This window comes from Zonotrichia leucophrys, chromosome 1, assembly GCF_028769735.1.
Source record: "Zonotrichia leucophrys gambelii isolate GWCS_2022_RI chromosome 1, RI_Zleu_2.0, whole genome shotgun sequence".
NCBI lineage: Eukaryota > Metazoa > Chordata > Aves > Passeriformes > Passerellidae > Zonotrichia > Zonotrichia leucophrys.
The window spans coordinates 3,514,057-3,535,385 of NC_088169.1; the positions used below are offsets into that span (position 1 = coordinate 3,514,057).

Sequence of the window (21,329 nt, forward strand, 5' to 3'; positions counted from 1 at the left end):
GCGTGTGGAGGAGACCGCACCGCACTGGTGTTGCAATGCTTGGTGGTTTTTTCTCTAAAAACCATTTTAACTTCTTTAAACTGAGGTAAATTTCCTCAAGCTTAGGTGAAAGCCCTCAATCCAGGTAATCTCTTTTTTCCCATTGAAATTCTAGCCATACACTACATTTAATTTTCATTTGGACTTCAGGGACTCTTCCTTTTTTCCATGAATTTACAAATTTTTTTTTATTCAATTCAGTTGAATCTCCCCAGTCCTACCCAGAGTACAGCAAACTCCTGCCATTCCTTAGAATCATGCCTGGAATTCACTTTATGAATCAATGTTTGCACTCTTGTTGTGTTAAAATGAAAAGAAATGAGTATGTGACCAGAAAAAACATCAGCACTGAACCCCATGTGATTTTTTTCTTCCTGCTCAACATGCTTCATCTCAATTTTTTTCTTCCTGCTCAATATGCTTCAACTCAATTTTTCCCTGAGATGGATACCTATAAAGAGTCACTAATTCTTGTCTGTGATAAAAATGAGTGAAATTAATGGGAATCTTTCCACCAAACTCAACAGGACTTGGGCTGGCCTCCCTGTAATGCCCTTAGGAACAGCAACATTTGCAACAGACATTTGGAAAACCCAATTATCCGCAGCGGTAAATCTGGGACTGACTGCAGGCAGGACGCAGGGCTGGCTTACTCTCTCTGAGGTAGTGTAGGTGTGACAGGAGGATGTCTGCATTGTAGCTGGGGGTGAGCCTCTGGAAGTCATCCTTGGTCATTTTGCAGAGCTCCTTGCCGTCGATGTTCTGGAAGAGCAGGATGTCCACGTCCGGCAGCCCGTACTCCTTGACCGCCCACTCCAGCCACTGGCGCACGTGGTCAGTGCTCCACAGCGTGGGGTCTGCAGGGACACACAGCAAAACATCAGGCTGGGAAGGGCAATGCTGGGGCACTGGACCCATGCAAAATAATCCCCACTTTACTGACTGCTGGAGGAGTTAATTTGGTGTGCTGAGTGCAAGGGAGAGCAACTGTGGAGGGCTGAGAGCTCTGAGTGCTAACAACAAAGCCTGTCAAGGGAACAAAGCTGTGTCAAGGGAAACATAGGTTGGATATTAGGAAAAAGTTATTTACAGAAAGGATGATAAAGTTCTGGAATGGCTGCCCAGGGAGGTGCTGGAGTCCCCATCCCTGGATGTAAAAAAAGCCTGGATGTAGCACTGGGTGCCAGGGTTCAGTTGGGCTGTTGGGGCTGGGCTGGACTCGATGGTCTTGAAGGTCTCTTCCAACCTGGTCATTCTGTGAATTCTGTGAATTCTGTAAATTGCTCTGCACAACTCCCTGACACGAGGGGCACTCAGGGGAGGTTGGGTTCTGCTGTTGCGTCCCAAGGGAAAGGAGGAGAGGAAATGGCCTCAAATTTAGGAAGGATCTTGGGACACTGAGCACATCCAGAGGGGACAACGAGGCTGGAGAGGGGCTGGGAACACAAACCCTGTGAGGAAGCCCTGAGGGAGCTGGGGCTGCTCAGCCTGGAGAAAAGGAGACTCAGGGCTGCCCCCATCGCTCTGCACAGCTCCTGAAAGGGGCCTGTGCTCACCTGGGGCTGGGCTCTGTCTGCAGCAGCACTGACACAACCAGAGCACACAGCCTCGAGCTGCACCAAGGGAAATACAGGTTGGATAGCAGGGAAAAGGTTCTTCCAGCAAGGGTGAGAAAGTTCTGGAATGGCTGCCCAGGGAGGTGGTGGAGTCCCCATCCCTGGGTGTGTTTAACAAAGCCTGGATGTGGCACTGGGGGCCAGGGTTCAGTTGGGCTGTTGGGGATGGGTTGGACTCGATGGTCTTTGAGGTCTCTTCCAACCCAGTGATTCTGGGAATTTTGTGAGTTCCTTCTCCCACTCAGCTCTTCTGCCTCATTGTTTTTAGGCCTTTTTAGCCATTGCTTTTAGCTCTTTTTAACAGAGCTTCTGGCCCACTAACAGCACTGCAAGCTGGAGCTGAACAAGTTTCTAAACTCTCAGCTCAGTCCTTATCGTTATTCAAGTGAAATTTCCACTCGTGTCTAGAAAAATCTTTCTTGAGTACAGGCTAAATAAGCACTCATGGGCAGTTATTTTACACACTAGAGTGGGTCTCTAGTTAATAATATTAGAATAATAAAATATTCTGCATTTTTTTCCCAAACTGCTGTGTTATACACTGCTACACCTGCATGGTTTTGCACTCAATACCTCAAGCATTGGCAAAACCATCTGGGGAAAAAGAGCCCCAAACCGCTGAGATTTCTAGCAAAATGTTTTTAAATTAATCCTTGATTTTAATTTAAGTTTTTTTAAATTTTTCCCTGTAAACACCTCATTTTCTATTTCTCTCCCATTCTATCTTTCCTTGTTCTTGAGTAAGGAACCAACACAAAGGTCTCTCAGCTCATACCACAAAGAATTCATACTTTTTACAGAGAAAAGTTTAAAGCCAAGGGGAAAAATTCTTCAGGACCTTCTTCCGTATAATTTTAATGACTCAGTGATTTTGTGATAACCTCGAGGCTGAGAATGGAGCACATGGAGGTCAATTGGCTCCCAAGGTTCATTCCATGAACATCTGGGACATGAATGGCAGCCTAAATAGCTTTTCTATGGCTTAACTTCAGTGCCATTCCCTCTATTTTCACTGCTGTTCAGGCTGGTCTGAAAGAGGCGGAGACCTCCTGAATTCCACCAAAAAACAGTTAAAATAATGCCTCCATCTGGTATGAAATAAGCAGGAGTCTAGAGGGATGCAAGTCTGGTGGTTAATCTTAGGTCTGGATGAGATTGCCCACACCTACAGCAAAGAACTCTGAGAACCTCAGTTTGCTCTGAAGTAAACAACCAAACACCAGGAAATTTACCAAAATATTTTCATTATGTCTGTAATTTTTTTTAAAAAAGTAATTTTCTTCTTAATTATGATAAACAGAAAGTTACCATAACTGGAAATGTGAATTTTACTTCTAACTTTACCACATGAACTGCACACTGCCTATGCAATAATAAAAAAACCCCTGATTTTTGCCTATTAATTTCTTCAAATGATTTCAAACTGGCAAGACTGTGACCATCTTGCTCCTTGATAATCATTCAAACCCACCTCAAACACACCTCCAGGAATATACTAAATAAAAAAATCCCTTGCTGGGCTAACCATGCTAGTAATTACTAAAGGTCTTTTTTTAAAAAGTGCCAAACACCAGGGAGAGAAATGTTTTAGGAGAACATTCAAAAGCTCTGTATTTCAGTGTCGGCAGGACATTTATTATTCAGAGCATCACTCTCCTGTCTCCAGAACAGAATTGACAATACCATTGCAGAGGAGGACACTGCAACAGATTTGTCCACACCTTTCTTGACAAATAACTGAAATAATCACAGCTTGCAAAACTGGCCACAGTCAGTACTCTTGCATGTCTAAGCAACTGAAAAACTGTAATAATATTAAGCAACATGGCAGAGGCAGAAATATTTCACACCAGCACCTCTCTGCTGGAGAGGAACCAGCAGCAAACATTCCCTCCTGGCTGCAGGTGTTGAGTTTACATCCTGTGGTTTAGGAACACCCACAGATGCCATGATGCTGTGACTTGGAAACAGGCAGGCTAATTATTCTGCAGAATATTCCAGGTTTGTTTGGAGGACAAGGCAACAAGAACAAGGCAGCAGCCTTCTTGTCCCATCAACTGTTGAATGCCACAGCCAAGCCTGCCAAGGCTGACCAAGAATTTCTCAATTGTGCTCTTACATTGCAGTGGAGTTGTCAGTTTGCTTATTAAAATGTTTTATGCTGCCCAGACTCAGGGAGGGGATAACTCACATAAAGGCTCTTCATGCCCTGTTTGAATCCACAGAAGCTACTTTTTGGTATTTTCAAAGATAACCTGTGCTACAGGGATCCTTTCTCTCTCTATCCCATACACAAGCTTGTCAAAGGGATAAGAAATGGAGGTACTTCTTCCTTTTGCTCAGTTTAGGATGTAATCCTCCAAGAAGGAGCTACAGGAGTCAGATAAGATCTGAGTGCCTCTTATCAGCCCATTCTGCTGCTGAAATGGGAAGAACAGATTGAGGAGATGTCCTCATGATCCTCCTCAGCTCATTCTCTCAATAACCCCTACAAACTACTGCTCTTTTCCTCCGGATCACTACTTTTCCCCAAACCCTCTCCAATAATCTTAGTGGGCTTGAGGGAAATGCAGTTTTTTTGGCTTGCATTTGGTGCAGAGGGTCTGACCTGCTGGCACAATGACTCTCCGTTCGTTGGTCGTCATGTTTGGGGGTGGAACGTGCTTCTCCTCCATGTAGCTTCCATAGTTCATCCCAACACTGTCTGAGCTGCTGACCATCTTCCCTCCTTTCGCCACGCTGCAGTCATCTGGAGAATTCCTAGGCAGACAAGAAAGGTGTGCTTCCATTATTATTCCAGTCCATATTAATATCACCTGAAGAAAATCACCTGGAATGAAATGGAAAACTGGAAAACCGGAAAACCCAGTACCCCCCACCCAGTGACTCTGTAGGTTCCTTTAGTTGTCTAAAAACACCAACCAAGTTCAATAGACCATAGATTTATTTCTGTTACCAAAGGATCAGGCTCTCCTATCTCTCCAGAAATTATAAATACTTATAATTTAATTCCAGACATGGAGTGGAGGCTTGGTCATGAGCTTGTTCAGCAAGGAGCTGCATTTCCCTTTCCAAACATCTCACAGACAACTGAGAAACACAGAAATGCACTTATTGCATATTTTCTGGGGGAAAAACTATTCTTAGTTGCCATTGTCCAAGCAGTCCAAGGCTTGGAGAGCTGCCCACCTCCACTGCCACCGTTGTTCCAGAGTCAGTTGCACTTCATGTCATGCAATGTATTCACATTTCTATGTAAGGCTCACAAAAAAAGGGAATATTTGCCAAAGCCATGATTTAAAATACCACACGCATGACTGGAAAAACCTTTCAGCTCCTGACTAGCTCAGTCTCCATGGTACTGTAGTCAAGACAGGGAAATCTGCAGAGGATCTGCAACCAGACACCTCTTTAATTTTGGCTTTGCTTTCTGAATAGAGTCTTTAGGTTTAACATCCCACAGGGGCTTCCCTAATGGCATTTTAATTGCATCACAGTTTTCTTTCTGGCAGACACAGACATATTTGTCCCTTAATTTAATGTCTACAACGTGTTTCATCAGAGGGAGAAAAATTGTTACAAAAATCAAAATAAAGAACTCAGCCATGGGGAATACCTTTAAATGTAAAGAGTTTGTTTGGCAAGGGAAGAAGGGTGTTAGCTGGGGATTGGTTTCTTCAGCAATACCTCATTACTAACAAGCTTTCCTTTAGTCCTGCCATTTAACTCCTGAAATTGTGCTGTGGCCTCACTGAACAAGAGGTAAGTCACAGATTCATGGAATCGTGGAATTTCAGAATGGGTTGAGTGGGAAGGGAATTTAAAAATCACTCATTCCACCCCCTGCCGTGGCAGGGACACCTCCCACTGTCCCAGGCTGTTCCAGCCCCAGTGTCCAACCTGGCCTTGGGCACTGCCAGGGATCCAGGGGTGGAATTCCATCCCAGCCCCTGCCCACCCTGCCAGGGAACAATTCCCAATTCCCAATATCCATCTAACTCTGCCCTCCTTCAGTTTAACGCTTTCCCCCCTTGTCCTGTCACTCCTTTCCAAAGTCCCTCTCCAGCTCTCTTGGAGCCCCTTCAAAGCCCTGTGACTCAGTTGTGTTGACTGCTCAGCACTATCATGCTTCAGGAACTAATCCAGCTATAATTCTCACATGAGTGTTTTAAAAAGAGAACCAGCACTTGGAAAGCTGAAAAATTAGTGTACATCTTAAATACTAGAAGAAAATAAAAACATAACATTATTTTTTCTATGCAATTTTTCTACTAATTTTACCCTTCTGTGTTAAGGTAGATATTAAGGAAAAAAAAAATCAGCTGCTGCTGATTTTCAGTTAAAAAAATAGAATATTTTTTTATTTTTGAGATAATTCAATGGTTGGCAATTTTTATTTTTTTTTTTGAGATCATTCAATGGTTGGCAACATCATATTTAGGAGAAGGAAGAGGGCCTCCAATGCTGCCTGGAAAATGTTGGCTTCACACACTTTTTCCAGGATTCCTCTAAAGACACCCCCTATGAAATGTGCCCTGTGTAAAAGCCCTGCAACTGCTCTGTCAGCCCCAGAACTCAAAAACAACCACAGGGAAAACACAGCCAGCACCTGCCACTGCATGGTGGTGAATTCAGCCCTTCCTCTCACAACCAGAGCACTTGGGCAATATTTTCTCAGGTTTAGTTTTGCTCTCCTACCACACACCACTAAATATAACCCTGGGATGCAGCCCATTTCTGTCCAAACAGAGCAAAACAAAGCTGCTTTTTGTTTCAGACACAAAATCTGAGGGAGAGCTTTTGTGATGATTCCTTGTGAGTGAAATGTTGCCTTTTTCTGCTTCCCTTCCACAAATACCAATGGCATAAATGCGTGAGTGAGCCTGCACTTTAAATTATGGACATTTAGAAACATCCTCCACCACCTGCCCTTATACCTGTGCAGATGTGGACCCCAACTCCCAAAAGCAATTCTGTTACAAAAACTATTTGGTTTATTCACTGAACTTTTAGCTAGCAACATCCTTTAGTTTAACTGGCAGAGCTATTTAATTTCTTTTTTATTCTGGGGGAAGAAACTTGGGCTAAAGGAACTCCAAAGTGAAATATCCACCAGTAGCAGCCCACAGCACTTCTACAAGCAATGGTGCATTAAAAACACTCTTGTAAACACTGAGCAGTAAATGATGTGGAAGATCCAGTAGCACAGAGGTTTTGGCAATCTGACAGGGCTTCTGAGATGGTTTTCTTGATCTGAATATAAACACACAGGGGTGGGGAAGAAGATCATAAATAAGTCATAACTTTTCATTAAAATCCAGAAGCAGATGGTCAAGGGTTTTGTCCCTTTAGCTCACTGGGTGGACAAGCAAATCCCCCATCCATCAAATCTCCTAAGGCCACGCTTAATTTCAGGCATGGAATCAACTCCATGGGATTTAACAGGACTACTCTGGTACTTCAAATTGAGTGTGTGCCCTAAACCACTGAGCCAGGGCTTAACTCAACTGCCTGGAACAAACTTCTACAGCACAGAAAGCAAAACTGAAAATGCAAGCAGATGCTAGAAAATGGTGTTTCTAGTGCCCAGAACAACAAGAGAGTGACTGTCTACAAAGGGGGTTTTTTTAGGACTTTCTGTGAGTCTGCTTTATTTCTGTGCCACCAGGGCAGCAGGGTGGAAAAGCTGCTTTTGGAAAGTGTACTCAGAATGAAGGGTGCAGCTCTGTAGTGATTCATCCCCAGCTCCAGGTCTGAAATGAAACCAGAGATGTTTTTCTTCACGGTTGCCTGTTATTTTTGCCCTTTGTAAATATACTGTGTTACACCTGGAATTTACAAAAAAAAGAAAAAAATATATAAATTAAAAAGAGGTAAGGCTACACACAGTCATGGAACCCAAGAACACTTTGTCCAGTCTTGAGATGATAAATATCTGCTGAGAAAGTATTTTCTCCTTAAGACTTGAAAGCCTCACCTTAAAGCAGGGTTACTTAAAATCAAGCTGATTTGATAGTTAAATTTATCACCCATTCCTACCAAAGCTGACTGGAGTTTTGCCAGTCATTGACTCTGATGAAAGCAGATGTAAGTTCATAAATAAGCACATTTTTTCCTTTTCACTATGCTACTATTTTCCCCAGGTGACATAAAACACCTGTGCTGTGCTGAAATGCAAGGTGTCAGGGAAAATTCAGATTAGGAATCAGCAAAACTCTACATGTGTAGGGTGTATCATTCCCTTAATAAAAACTCCTCTGTTCAATATTTCTGAGTTTCAGAGTGAAATAAATGAGAAAAAAAAATGTATTGTCCAAATATCTACATGTCTTTACAAGTTTATTTAGCAAGCACAGCTTGGATTACAGAGCTGCTACAAGGTCAGCTCATGCTGAGGGCAGTGCAAAGCTTGCTCAGCCTCATCCTCATTCACTGCAGCCACTCAGATTGAGGTGAATTTGGTCAGTGCTTCCTCCCCAAGGAGTCTGTCACTGAAAAAGTGGCCTATGAAGAAAAAACCCTGAAACATCCCCAAAATTTATTACTTTGAAGAACAGTGGGGACAGCTAGATGCTGCCAGGTGAGAAGGAGCCTGTGCTGAGACTCTGAAAAGCACTTCCAGAGGGTTTTGGAGGCCTCAGCACTCAGAGAATCATGGAATCCCAGGATGGGTTGGGTTGGAAGGGAACTTGAAGATCACCCAGTGCCACCCCTGCCATGGCAGGGACACCTCCCACTGTCCCAGTGTCCAACCTGGCCTTGGGCACTGCCAGGGATCCAGGGACAGCCCCAGCTACTCTGGGAATTCCATCCCAGCCCTGCCCACCCTGCCAGGGAACAATTCCTCATTGCCAAGATCCCATCTAAACCTGCTCTCTGTAAGTTTGACCCCATTCCCCCTTGTCCTGTCACTCCAGGCCCTTGTGAATTTCCATCTTTCTTGTCATCTCCTTCAGGCCCTGCAAGGCCACCCTGAGCTCAGCCCAAAGCTTCTCCTGTGCAGGTGAACAATGCCAGCTGTGCCAGCCTTTCCTCCCAGCAGAGCTGCTCCATCCCTCTGCTCATCCTGAAGCCTCCTCTGGATTCCCTTCCAAGATTTCTTGTAAGAGCAAAATTTCCCACAGAGAACTCCAGCACAACAGAGCCTTGAAAATGCCAGAAAACTCACACTGGTCAAAATATCTGCTCCAACAGGCTCTTGCCCAACTGCTCAATGCTCTGGGCTGGGGAGCTGTACACAGAGAAATAAATAAATGGGTGAGTAACTGGAAAAGGGATGGCCAGGGTGGGAACAAGCTGCCAGGTCTGTGGAAGGCAGGGAAGTCCCTCAGAAACACACCACTGGCTAAAGCTGCTTAAACTGGTGCTGAAAGCATGTTGACAGTCTTCTAATCTTTGCTATAAGGTGACAAAAGCAGTCCTAAGATGACAAAAAAAGAAGGAAAGTGCAGTCCCCCCATGGCCACTCATTCATGGCACTGCCCTGCTCCATGATGGGCTTTGCATTTCCAGCAGCCCCAGCAGGCCATGGCCATGGAGAGGCTGGAATGGGGCATCCCCCTCAAACAGAGCACCCAAACCTGGGGCAAACCCCCTGTATGTGGTGCCCTGGGCTCAGTGGGTGCTCAAGATTACATGAGGTTGCCCCAGGGTCACCCAGAGATGTCACCTGGAGCCACCTCTGGCTCCTTTCCCCTGTGACAGAGCGGCTGGCTTTCTGCAAACACAACACAAGGCGCTTTTCACTGAGCTGTACACCCAGCAACCACTCATCTCCAATCAAACAATCACTTTGGCCAATTCAATCTTTTCATTTGCATTTTCATTTTCTTCCCCTTAGCTTTCCCCAGCCATCCTGCAACCCACAGCTGCTTCCAGCCTCAAGGCCATGGTGGCAAATGCAGGCAGTCAGAGTCTGGCTCACTAGAGGCCAGTCAAGCTATAAATATTCCCAGCTTTGCTCTTTGTGCTCCCAGTGTGGGGAAACAGCTGGTTTAAGTTTGACTGCACGTTGTCATTTCTCCATTAGTGCAAACACTTCAATATTTCTTACGTGTCAGGTTGGAGTGAAGAAAGGGAAAGCAGGGAAGGGGGTCACGAAAAGCCAAAGCTAAGAAATGATGTTCTGTATATACATAATTTACAATTAGATTGCTGCCTGGGACAAGGCTGAGGTTTGACATGGTGATAGCTAGGCCAAAGCCACAACGACTTCCCAGTTGGCCTATAACTTTCAGGACCTATTTTCTCTTGTTTTTCTTTTATTATTTTTATAGAAATTCTATTATGATGGTAATGGATTACATTTCTCAAATTGTATTTCATTTCAAGAGCTTTTAAGGCTGTTGTATTTGTGGTTTCGTGAAAAATGAAATACCAGGAGATGGGGCCCTTCCCAAACCACACGTGCCTTCTTTTGTGGGCAGGGATCATATAGAAAGTTAGGAAAATAGAGCATGCCAGGCATAAACAGAAGTGACATCTTGTATGGAAACCATAATCCCTCATGTCTGTGGAATGTCTGCTGATTTTCATGATTAGCACTAAGGGGCTGCGAGGGTGCCAATTTTTTTTTAAGGACTTTTCCTTACCTTCTGTTTTGTCTTGAGCAGCTATTCCTAAAGTTTAAATACTCAACAACCCCACTGATGCTGCCCTGATCAAAATGAAACACCCACTAATGACAGGGCAGAGGAAAAAGCTCACCACCAGCTCTAAGTGCCCTGGACACAGTAAACAGGAAATAAAAAAGCAAGGATGGCAATAGTCTTAAATAATGACAGTGATCATAACTCTTGTGGGGTCCTATGTCATTATTTGAAGATTATTTTTATATTTCACTGCCCATCTCAAAGCCTTTGGTTGCTGGGAATTCAGCGGTCAATCCCAAACGTAGCAATTATAATTATGAATGAGTTCATTATCCCAGACTGGAAAGCTTCTTATTTAGCACCTGCCAACCCAAAAAGCTTCCAAAAAAACAAAATAGTTGTAGTATTAGTGAGCTGAGTTTGTTTTTCCCCTTGGCAACATGTTTGCCTCAAGAACAGAGCCAAACCATGCCCACACACACACACGCAAGGGCTCGTGTTAAGCTGGTGGATTTTCAGAGCAAAGAGGAGCTTCTTGAAGCAGTCACACATCCTGACTTTGCCATTTTTCCAGCTTGGTAGGCAGCCACCCCACCAACCACCCATTCAGTGGGAAAAAGGATTATCAGTCTGAGAAAAGCAACGTCTTTTTACCAAAAATTAATAACATTTTACACAGGCAGCTCCAATAAGGAGAATCATCCTCTTAGGAGACATGTCCCAGCTCTGCCCTAGGCTGCAATAGGGGCTGACTCTGCTGGTGATGCCTTTTCTTTGGTTTTAGTATTAAGAGTTAGACAAAGAGTTTTTTATTTTGGTATTTAACAAGGATTTTTATGGTGTAATATTTTGGTAAGGCGGAATATGCTGAAATGTATATAAATCATAGATTGCATACAGAATTGTATAGATTTTGTAAATTAGCATATTTAACAAAGATGTTTTAATGAGAGGCTTAAATGAATAGCATTGAATGACATTTTTCTATTTTAATTTTTTTTTTAGATAGGCCTAATTTTACTTTACATGATATGTTTTAGAGGGAGTTTTGGTTTTTTAAGACAGTGTAAGGTTTTTTGGTTTTTAATTGTGAAGTTATTAGGATGTTTGGTTTTTTTCACTTAGTAGAATATTAGGATCAAGATATTAGGTTTAAAGAATTACAAATATGTATGTTAAGGGTACTGAGAATATATAAAAAGTAGATAAAAAGTTAACAAAAAATCATCATGGCATCACTGGAGACAATCCCATGGCCTGCAGGGGGCTTTGGGCCAGGCTTACTGGTTAGTCTGAGCTGAGGGTCCCCAGGAATGCCAGGCTGGATGTGCCACCAGATATGGAGGGCACGTGGCACCATGCCCCCATCATGGGGCTGTACTCCAGGGCTGGAAAAGCCTTGGCAAACCAGAGATGGCACGGGGATGGGTGCACATCAGCCCTGTCCCTACAAGTGCTGGATGCTCACCAGGTGGGGGTCAAGAGGACGGGGACAGAATTTTCAGTGTCAGGATGAGGAGCAGTGGCCATAAATGGAACCACAAGAAATTCCACCTCAACAGGGGAAGAATTCCTTTACTTTGTGGTGGCAGAGCTCTGGAACTGCTGCACAGGAGAGGAGAACAAGGAGTCTCCCTCTCTGGGGAGAACATTCACCAGGTGGGGGCCAGAGGATAGGACCAGAATTTTCAGTGTCAGGATGAGGAGCAGTGGCCATAAATGGAACCACAAGAAGTTCCACCTCAACGGGGGGAAGAATTTCTTTACTTTATGGATGTCAGAGCTCTGGAACTGCTGCACAGGAGAGGAGAACAAGGAGTCTCCCTCTCTGGGGAGAACATTCATCAGGTGGGAGCCAGAGGATGGGGACAGAATTCTCAGTGGGAGGATGAAGTGTGATGGCCATAAATGGAACCACAAGAAATTCCACCTCAACAGGGGAAGAATTTCTTTACTTTGTGGTGGCAGAGCTCTGGAACTGCTGCACAGGGACAATCCAACCCCACCTGGATGTGTTCCTGAATCTCCTGATCCAGGTGACCCTGCCTTGGCAACAAGAATGATCTCCTGAGGTGCCTTCCAACCCCAACAATTCCACAACTCAGTGATTCTGTGGAGCTGCTTAAATGCTGTAATTAAATCCACCAGTATCACACCGTGATGTAGATGTGCCTCCTACAGCTTAAAGGCTGCCAGCCTGGATCCTAGGAGCAGGATGGATCTGTTGGAATACAGAGCTCCACATGGATGAATTTTCCCTCCCCATGCCTGAGCAGCTGTTACACATCCTGATGGCACAAGGCACCTCGGGCTCCCCATATTCCAATCTGATGGCTTGTATAGCACAAAGAATCTACTCCTTAGGAGACTTTACATCAAGGGAAAAAGAAAAAAACCACCAGCAAAGAAACTCAAGTTCACCCTGGACTCTGCAAAGTCCTCCAGTGTGTCAGACATTCTGAACCTGGAGAGTACAGAGGCTCTTTGATGAAAATTCAGGCAGTTACATGCAAAGAAAAATGGTATTTCCCAAAAGAGCCAGCACAAAAGATGTATTAAGTGATAATTTCATTCTCAAATGGTTTTCAAGCAACAACTGGTAGCACTTAAATCAACATTTTGCACATGATTAAATCCTAAGGACAACTAATTATTTCTGGCATTTCTTTCAAACTTCTCTATCAGCCAAGCTGATGTTGGAAAGCTTCTGCTGTGCTTTCACTGCAGTTAACTTTCAAAATACTTCTTCAATGAAATCATCACGCTGCTCATGGCAAGAGAAATTTATCTGTGGCCTGAATAAGACTCTGTGTTCCCCTTCAGCCTGCCTGAAAAAGATGGATTGCCTGCAGTAAATGTCATTATTGCAAGTTACCTTTGTGTAGTGCCACCCATGGGCACAGCACAGCCCCATGGGTGAGCGTATTCGAAGCCCACTGGGAAATCCATGGATTTATAAATGTTGTTTAAGCAGTACCAAGAGCCTCATGAGAGCATTTCCACAGAGTGAATTTCTCCCTGAATGCATGACATGAATTGCACTCATTGTGATAGAACTGCTCATGCCTCATTTGATGGAATACATAAAGAACAATAAACAGCAAAGTGCCAGTGTGGCATATGCAACATCCAGATTTATACTGCAGAGTGAATCTTTTTGGCCTGACCCAGGAGCAATAAATAGCAGGAAACAGGATTGTTACATTCAGGTGAAAGATTGACTGTAGTGTAGCACAAAAGGTCTCATTAGATTTATGTACCTGGAAGGAACAGAATTAATGTACTTAGAGAAACTCAATTTGATACCACCTGTATTATATATGCAACAACAGCCAGGTAAATGATAGCTTTAATTTAAACTTTTCTTGCTTTATTTAATTTAAGGTAAGCCCCAGACTGTATTTTGTGGTGCTGGGCTGCAGGGTTTACCTTGAAAAATACTTTATTGTTAAAGAAAAGTGGGTAGCTAATCCCTGTGCAGCACACTGAAAATAACCCTTAAATTTCATTCTAATGGCATTTCTCTGGTATTCACAGGAATGCCAGCTCTGAGACTGTTAAATTTGGAATTTAATGAAGGGCAATCACAGCCAAAATATGTCTGGGGAAAGTCCTAGCAGAGAGGGCACGTTCCTTCTCTGTGTGGGTGCTTAATTGGGGGTGTCTGAGGAGTTCAGTTCCCAAAATTTTATACCCCCCTCCAAAGCACAGAATATATGGCCAGGAAGCTCTGGACAGCAAAAAATTGCAGTGTTAACTTCTCCCTGGCCACCACTTTGTGGGATCTCATTCCCTGCTTTGCATCCAGAATTATTCAGATCCAAGTGTTCACATGAGAGGACAGAGATGCCCTGGAGATCCTCAGGGCAGCACTTGCACAGCTCTGAGATGTGGGGTTGTATTTTAGACTCCTCTGGGACAACTCAGATTTTAGAATGGGTCTAAACAGAGCAGGTACAGTCGTAATAAAAAATGAAATGCAGCTCCAAGCACTCCAGGAATTGCTTGTGGAAATATTGAACTGACAAAGCATTTTAAGAAGTGAGGAAATATTATAATTTAATATTATCATTTAAGGAAATAGTTTTATGGATGGCAAAAGAAGAAGAGTAGGGAAGGCTTCTGCAGAAAAGAAATGCAAATTAACTCACAGAAAGGCAGGGTAGCACAATCTGATTCACACTTTGTTCTCCCTAAAACTGGCAGGAAAACCACATTTCAATTCTCAGAGTGTAATAACACGACATATTACACACATGTATGTGAGACGTAGAAATGCCACAACTTATTTATTTTTGTTGATTGGCAGTGTTAGTTCTCCATTAAAAGTGTAGTATTAAGATCTTTTTATCAGGCCTGAGTTAGACCCTATAAAATAAAAATTCTCTGATGAAATAAACAGCATTTCTTAATGACAATAATTTTTTTAAAAATATTTTTGTGTATAGTACAAGCATGCAATATTTTTTTTTCTTTTGCCAATTTTTTTTGTAGCTTTTAAGTGATTTTTTTTCTTTTTTTTTCTTTTTTTTCCTTTGCTGGCTTTTAATTTTTTTTTTTTTTTTTTTTACTTTTTTCTTTTCCAGCAAGTCATGCCTTAGGAAATGTATTGAAGTATGAATTTTCCTTGCTGTCTCCATTTAGGAACTCTGCACTAATCTTTCAACAGGGAAGGCTGTAAAAAACCTCAAGATTAATAAACAAACACCTCCCACTGTCCCAGGCTGCTCCAGCCCCAGTGTCCAACCTGGCCTTGGGCACTGCCAGGGATCCAGGGATGGAATTCCATCCCAGCCCCTGCCCACTCTGCCAGGGAACAATTCCTCATTCCCAGGATCCCATCCAGTTTGAAGCCATTCCCTGTGTCCTGTCCCTCCAGTTCCTGACAAAGGACCCCTCCCCACAAGCACAAGCATTTCATGAGGACAGTGCAGACAGCCCTGAAGGAAATGCAGGCACCTCTATCCACAAAGGGGAATTTTGGCAGCTGAAATCTCAGCCACCTCCTGTGCAGGGAGCCACAGCATCACCCTGAGTGCCTCAGTGCCTGCACATGCTAATAGAAAACAGCAAAAAGAAGGAGAAAATACAGAATCATGGAATATCCTGAGTTGGAAGGGACCCACAGGGATAATCCAGTGCCACCCCTGCCCTGCCCAGACCCCCCCAAAATCCCACCCTGGGCAACCTTGGCAGTGCTGACCAAGGGAGCTCTGGCAGTCTCAGGGCTGTGCCCATTCCCTGGGCAGCCTGGGCAGTGCCAGCACCCTCTGGGGAAGAACCTTGCCCTAAAATCCAACCTAAACCTCTCAGCAACAATTAACTCTGATTATCTACTCCAGTGCACTTTATGGAATTTACACTGAGGGAAGCTGCGATCAGTTCTCTTAAAGAAATGCCAGCACAAATATTTCAGAGGCATTTTAGGAAGCAGGCAAGACTGATTTTGAATCAATACACCATTTATGATTATACCTGTGCATTTGCTTAGCACAAAAAAAATTAAAAAGACACTGGAATAGGCTAAAGACACCTAAACTTCTTAATAAGCAGCCTTACAAAAAAACTTCCTCTAATTCTTGGTAACTTCAGCTCACCATTTATTTCTATGTATCTCAAATCTTTGACTGCTCACTGGAAATCCTGATTTGACTTCAGCCCAATTCGCACCCTCACCACAGAACGGAGAAGGTGTGATAAGCTGGCAGACCACTTTGCCCTGCCAGTGGTGCTCATCACACCAGCACAGCAAGTGTGAACAGCAACCACAGAGCCCAGGGCTGAGGTTTTCCTCAACAACTGACCCTGGGAGATGAGATTAAAACACAGCACAGGTGTTTGTGACAGGGAGATGTAAAGCACCGGCTCCACTGGTACATCACTAACAATTGTCAGCAACTGACTCTTCTGGACCTTTGCCCCTCAGCAACACCAAAGGAAAACTGTTTTGACAGTCAGGGATTTTAAACAGGAAAGCACTTGTTTGGATAGCTTCCTTAAAAAAAAATACAAATCTTCATTGTGTTTCTTCAGATGTCCCACAGGGTGCTCCTAAGCTTGGGAAAGGCACCAGTCAATATCCAAAAATCCACTGTAATACCTTTGCAGACTAATTGACACAAGTCTTCTTTATAGTGACATTCCCCCAAAAAATGTCCTGAGACAACAGTCAATACACAGACACTCTGTGGCTACTGCCTGTTGAGTTATTTATTTTTCTGTTCCTTTCTACTCCCCTGCCTGCCTCCATATTGATGTTTTTTTTTTCAGCATGAGTTCTTAAATCCAACTCCACTTTTTGGCATTATGTTTACAGTGACTACAAAAGGAAAGATCAATAGTTCACTCCCTCTGCCATTACAAGATTTTACTGCCAGTGTTTCCCTGTTTGGTTATCTTTGGAGCAAAGACAACTGCCCAAATTGTTGGATCTGACAGCTTCCATGGAGTGTTAGATCACACACACCACACCCTTTGATGGATCAATGGTGCTGCTCCAGGCTACAGCAAATCCCCATTTTATTAACTTTAATATGTGCTCTTTCACCTGGTGTGCAAAGCAAATTCACATCCAAAAATGATCAGCAGTCAGAAGAAAGGCACTGCACAAGCTCAGGAGAAGTCTGTGTCAGTAGCACCATTTCAGACTCTCTGTAACACCTGAACATGGATTGCAGGTCAAGGCAGGACAACCTGGAGCCTCCAGGGATGGCAGCAGTGGCCAGGTGGGATAATGAGGCACCTAAAATGGTGCTAAATTCACAGGTTGAGACAACTGAGCCACATCCATCACAAAAATCCCTGTTCTTGAGCCACCCCCAGCCTCCTTACCTTGACCCGTTCACCTGGTTGGGGTTACACTCCATCTTGATGGTGACTCTGGCCGGGGGCTGTGACAACCAGTCCTGCTGGGGGACACGTGGGCTCATCTTGGAGGTCTGCCCATATTCACTGGAGGAGGAGGCTGTCATCTCTGTCTTGGTGAGGTGGGGTGATCCGTAGGCACACTCGAACAGGGACTGGTCTTCACTCACCACCGATAACGCTTCCTGCAAACCAGAGACAGGTCAGGGCAAACAGCACAAGGCTCCCCAGGGAAAAAGGGCTTCTCCATCTCACAGGGAGGGGAACAGTCTCATGCATCAAGGAAAAATTAGGTTGGATGTTAGGAAAATGTTTTTTACGGAAAGAGTGATAAAGTTCTGGAATGGGAGGTGCTGGAGTCCCCATCCCTGGGTGTGTTTAACAAAGCCTGGATGTGGCACTGGGTGCCAGGGTTCAGTTGAGCTGTTGGGGCTGGGCTGGACTCAAGGGTCTTGAAGGTCTCTTCCAATCTAATAGTTGTGTTCTGTTCTATTAGTTTTTAGGCACAGCACTTTTGTCACTGAAGGTGAGGACCCATGGGGACAGGTGTTGTCAGCAAATGACAGGACAGTTGTAACAGTTGTGCACCAGAGGATGGCATGGAATGGTACAAATAATAATGTGGTTTATATCCCTACAAAAGATGCTTGGAATATTGCATGATCATGCCTGAGGGTGTTAGTTACCCACAGTGACCAGGAATAACAATTCTCTCTGAGAAAGGAAAAAGATAATAGAAAAGATAATGCAAAAGAAGAAGAAAACAAAACTTGGATAGCAATGTTTCTTCCATATTTTATTTAATTTTTCACTCTGAGTGAGCTTCAGAGCAAAATTCATTGGATTAGAGGTTCTCTCCCTGACATCAGAGGTTTGCCACTGGTCATAGTGGCAAACAAAGTCCTGCTGTGGGCTCTAGGCCTGCTGCAAACCCCACCAAAGGCAACAACAAAAAAAATTCCACTTACTTTGATGTGGTTTGGATAAGATTTAAGTTCTTTTTAAAAATAGATGGACTTGATGGGGGAACTCTCCCTGGGGAGACCCTCCCAGTGCAGCTGGGCAGAAACACAAACACACACTACCAAACACTTGGGAGAAACACAAACGCACACTACCAAACACTGGGAACGGAGGAGAGGGCAGGGTGGGCAGCACAGCCCAGGTCTGTGGGGTCTCAGTAGAGATACAGAGGGTGAAATCTGCTGAATGAAGCAAAAATTGCAGCCCCTGAGAGGAGCAACCAAAGGCCAGGCCCTGCTGAGCCCCTGGGATCCTCCTTTCCTTCCTCAGGGACCCAGCCAAGTCCTTTCTGGACCAGGAGCCAAGGGATTAAGGCACAATCTCTAACACAGGGACACCATGCCCACCAGCCACTTTCCTCCCTCTGATGGCAACTCTTCCTGGTGGAAATCCCACTCTGGAGAGTGGGAAGTGCTTCCCATCCTCTTCATGGCAGCATGGGGGTTATGGTTGAGGGCAGCAGGGCCCATCAGGTGCCATCACGTCTGTCTGGAGGCCTGACAGAGACCAGAGGGAGGGACAGTGACCCTCTATCCCCACTGCCAAGCATTCCTGCTGGCACCTGAGCTATCTGGAGCTGAGTCTTGTGAGTGAGGCAGAGCCTGTAGCCACCACATCCACCAAGAAGTGTGGGAAGGGCTGAAACTCCTGAAGGGACACATTCCACCTGAGATGAGGCTCCCCAGGCACGAGGGAGGCTGCCACACTGTCCTCCAGCAGTGCACAGGCTTGGGGGCACCCTCTAAAAGCACAATTCTGAGGAAATCCAGCTTCTCCAGGGGTCACTTTGGGGGCACAAGGTGCATAAGGGTGCAAATTCAATCATTGGAAGAGGCTGCCCAGGGAGGTGCTGGAGTCCCCATCCCTGGAGGTGTCCAATGAGCACCTGGATGTGGCACTCAGTGACAATGTGGGCACTGGGAACAGCTTGGGCTCAATGGGCTGGGAGGGCTTTTCCAGTCTCAGGGACTCTGTGAAAGGGCAGTGGCCCACTGTGGGACTCCATCCTGGCCTGGAATGGAGCAGAGGTGCAGCCCAGCATCTCCCTCCTGACATTTTGGGGACAATCCCCACTGTGTGACTCCATCCTGGCCTGGAATGGAGCAGGGGTGCAGCCCAGCACCTCCTCCCTGGATTTTGGGGACAATTCCCAGCCCTGGGCCATTGAGGAGGCTCCGTGTGGGCCCAGGGGCTGATGGAAGCTGAGGGGGAGGCTGGGCCAGCTGGCCATGGCTGCGAGTTTGGGGGCCAAGGATCAGGGAATGAGGGGAATCCTGAGCCAGACTCGGGGCAGGGAGCTCTGTGAGGCAGTGTGGGTGGGCTGTGCTCCTGCCAGATCTGCTGCTGACGGCCAGAAACATGGTCCTGTCAGCAGAGGAGAAGGGAGAGAGAAAGGGATGGGAGTTCTCTGGGAGGGTGGGTGGTTTTCTGCAGGCTCCCACCCTCCCTGGCTGCTGAAGAGGGCTCTGCTGAGCTCCAGCAGTCACATGCTGCCCTAAAAATCAGTGTTTGTTCATTTCAAAACCCATGGTGTGACCCTTGCAGATGTTCTATGCAGGGGGAATAGCTGGACTTCATCCTGGTGAGTTTCTACTCTGTGATTCTACATTTCCTCCTTTTTATCCATCTTGTTTGTGAGGCCTTGGGGTGCACTCTGCTAATATTCATAGTTGCAAAGGTGAGAACATCACTTCCTGCCTCTAACTGCCTGTGAAAACTGAGATCACCCCTTAATCCCAGGGCTTGGGGAGGGGGATCTCAGGCCCTTCAAGCTCCCTGAGACTCATGATTGAATTACTAACACTGAGTTCAGGCAGTGATCTGCACCCTTTTACTGCTGATTTTCAGATGTCACCTGGGTGCAAAGATCACCACTAGGCTGCCACAATTGACTTCTCAGTTCCTTCCTTCTCTCCCACCAAAATGCAACCAGCTACCTCTGCCTCTGGTTCTGTGAGACAAAAAGGATGCCAGGATACACCTCCCCTTTTTGTCACGCCAGAAATCTTTGCTGTTGGTGGTCTGAAGCTTTTCTAAAGAGCCTTTTCTGAGAAAACCTGCAGACCAAGGAGGTGTGGGGGGAGATGGCCACTGGTCCCTTGCTCCTCAAGGATTCTTCCCTGGCTCTGCTGAGAAACCTCAGGGAACTTGATGTGCTTGGATTATAAAGTAGCAGGGATGACATAACAAGAACTAAAGAAAGATGTTACACCGGAAGGAAAATAAAGAGCTCTTTCTCAGCAGCCCACAAGATTTTTTCATGAAATAACTCCCCAAAATTAAATATATGTGTGCACAAACACAATCTGACCAGATGATCACAGTGCATCCCATGCTTGACACTACTGAATGCACAGTTCCCTCTTTTCTGCCCCAATCCATGAGACAAAAAACACAAACCAAAATGTTGATTTTGAAAGAGTTAGCTCCAGTAAATACACTAAAGGGTGAATTATACAGGAGAAAGCTGATACAGATTGCAAATAAAACATTATTTAACTCTATTTACTACTGTAAATAGTGGAATATTGTATTTAGTATTGTAAAGAGTATAAAGAGTTACTGTTAGAGTATTGTATTTACTACTATAACTGTTCACTCATGGACCTTTTCAAAACAGGCATCAAGCCTGTTTTGGAATGGAGAAATAAATCCATAATGGATTTATTTCTCATCCTCCCCCACACAAGTAACACAAAGCAAATTTTCTGGTTCCTACTAAAAATGACTCCACCTAATGTAAGTTAATTTATGGATATTTAGGGTAAGTATAAATGTAAAGAACAAGAAAAAAAGGGTTTTCTATTTATTGGCATTACTAATGACAACAAACACTGCTTGTGCTATGGGTGTCCATTATGTTGCCTGAAGAGGGAAAATGCAAACATTTAAACTTCCTGATGAACATTGTAAATGCTTGAAATACAAACCAAATTACCTAGGGCTGTGTGAAAATCTACAACTATGGACACAAAACAAGACAAACATAAATGAGCCCAAGAGACAGATTTAAACTTCACATTTGAGAGGAAAATTCCTGGAGAAAGCAAGCTGAGCCTGAGTTTAGCTGTGGTTTATTAGACTGAGTTTAGCTGTGGTTTATCATCTGTATCCATCGTGCTGGTTATCAGTCAGTGCTCACTGCCAGGTCTGGGAAGGCTCTGCAGGAACCACTGAGCTCCTGCCAGCTTTGTGT

The 21,329-nt window shown here is 44.6% G+C and overlaps 1 protein-coding gene across 5 annotated transcripts in view; it reads right to left on the reverse strand.

The window, feature by feature from the left end:
- The window catches only part of ERG (ETS transcription factor ERG), a 154,424-nt gene that overhangs the window by 15,761 nt on the left and 117,334 nt on the right, over window positions 1–21,329 (reverse strand). For all 5 annotated transcript variants that reach the window (XM_064705286.1, XM_064705314.1, XM_064705324.1 and 2 more), the window contains 3 exons: window positions 17,078–17,295; window positions 4,264–4,415; window positions 693–896 (listed from right to left, as the gene is read on the reverse strand). In XM_064705286.1, the coding sequence (XP_064561356.1) occupies window positions 693–896; window positions 4,264–4,415; window positions 17,078–17,295 (574 nt within the window). The remainder of the gene's footprint in view (window positions 1–692; window positions 897–4,263; window positions 4,416–17,077; window positions 17,296–21,329) is intronic.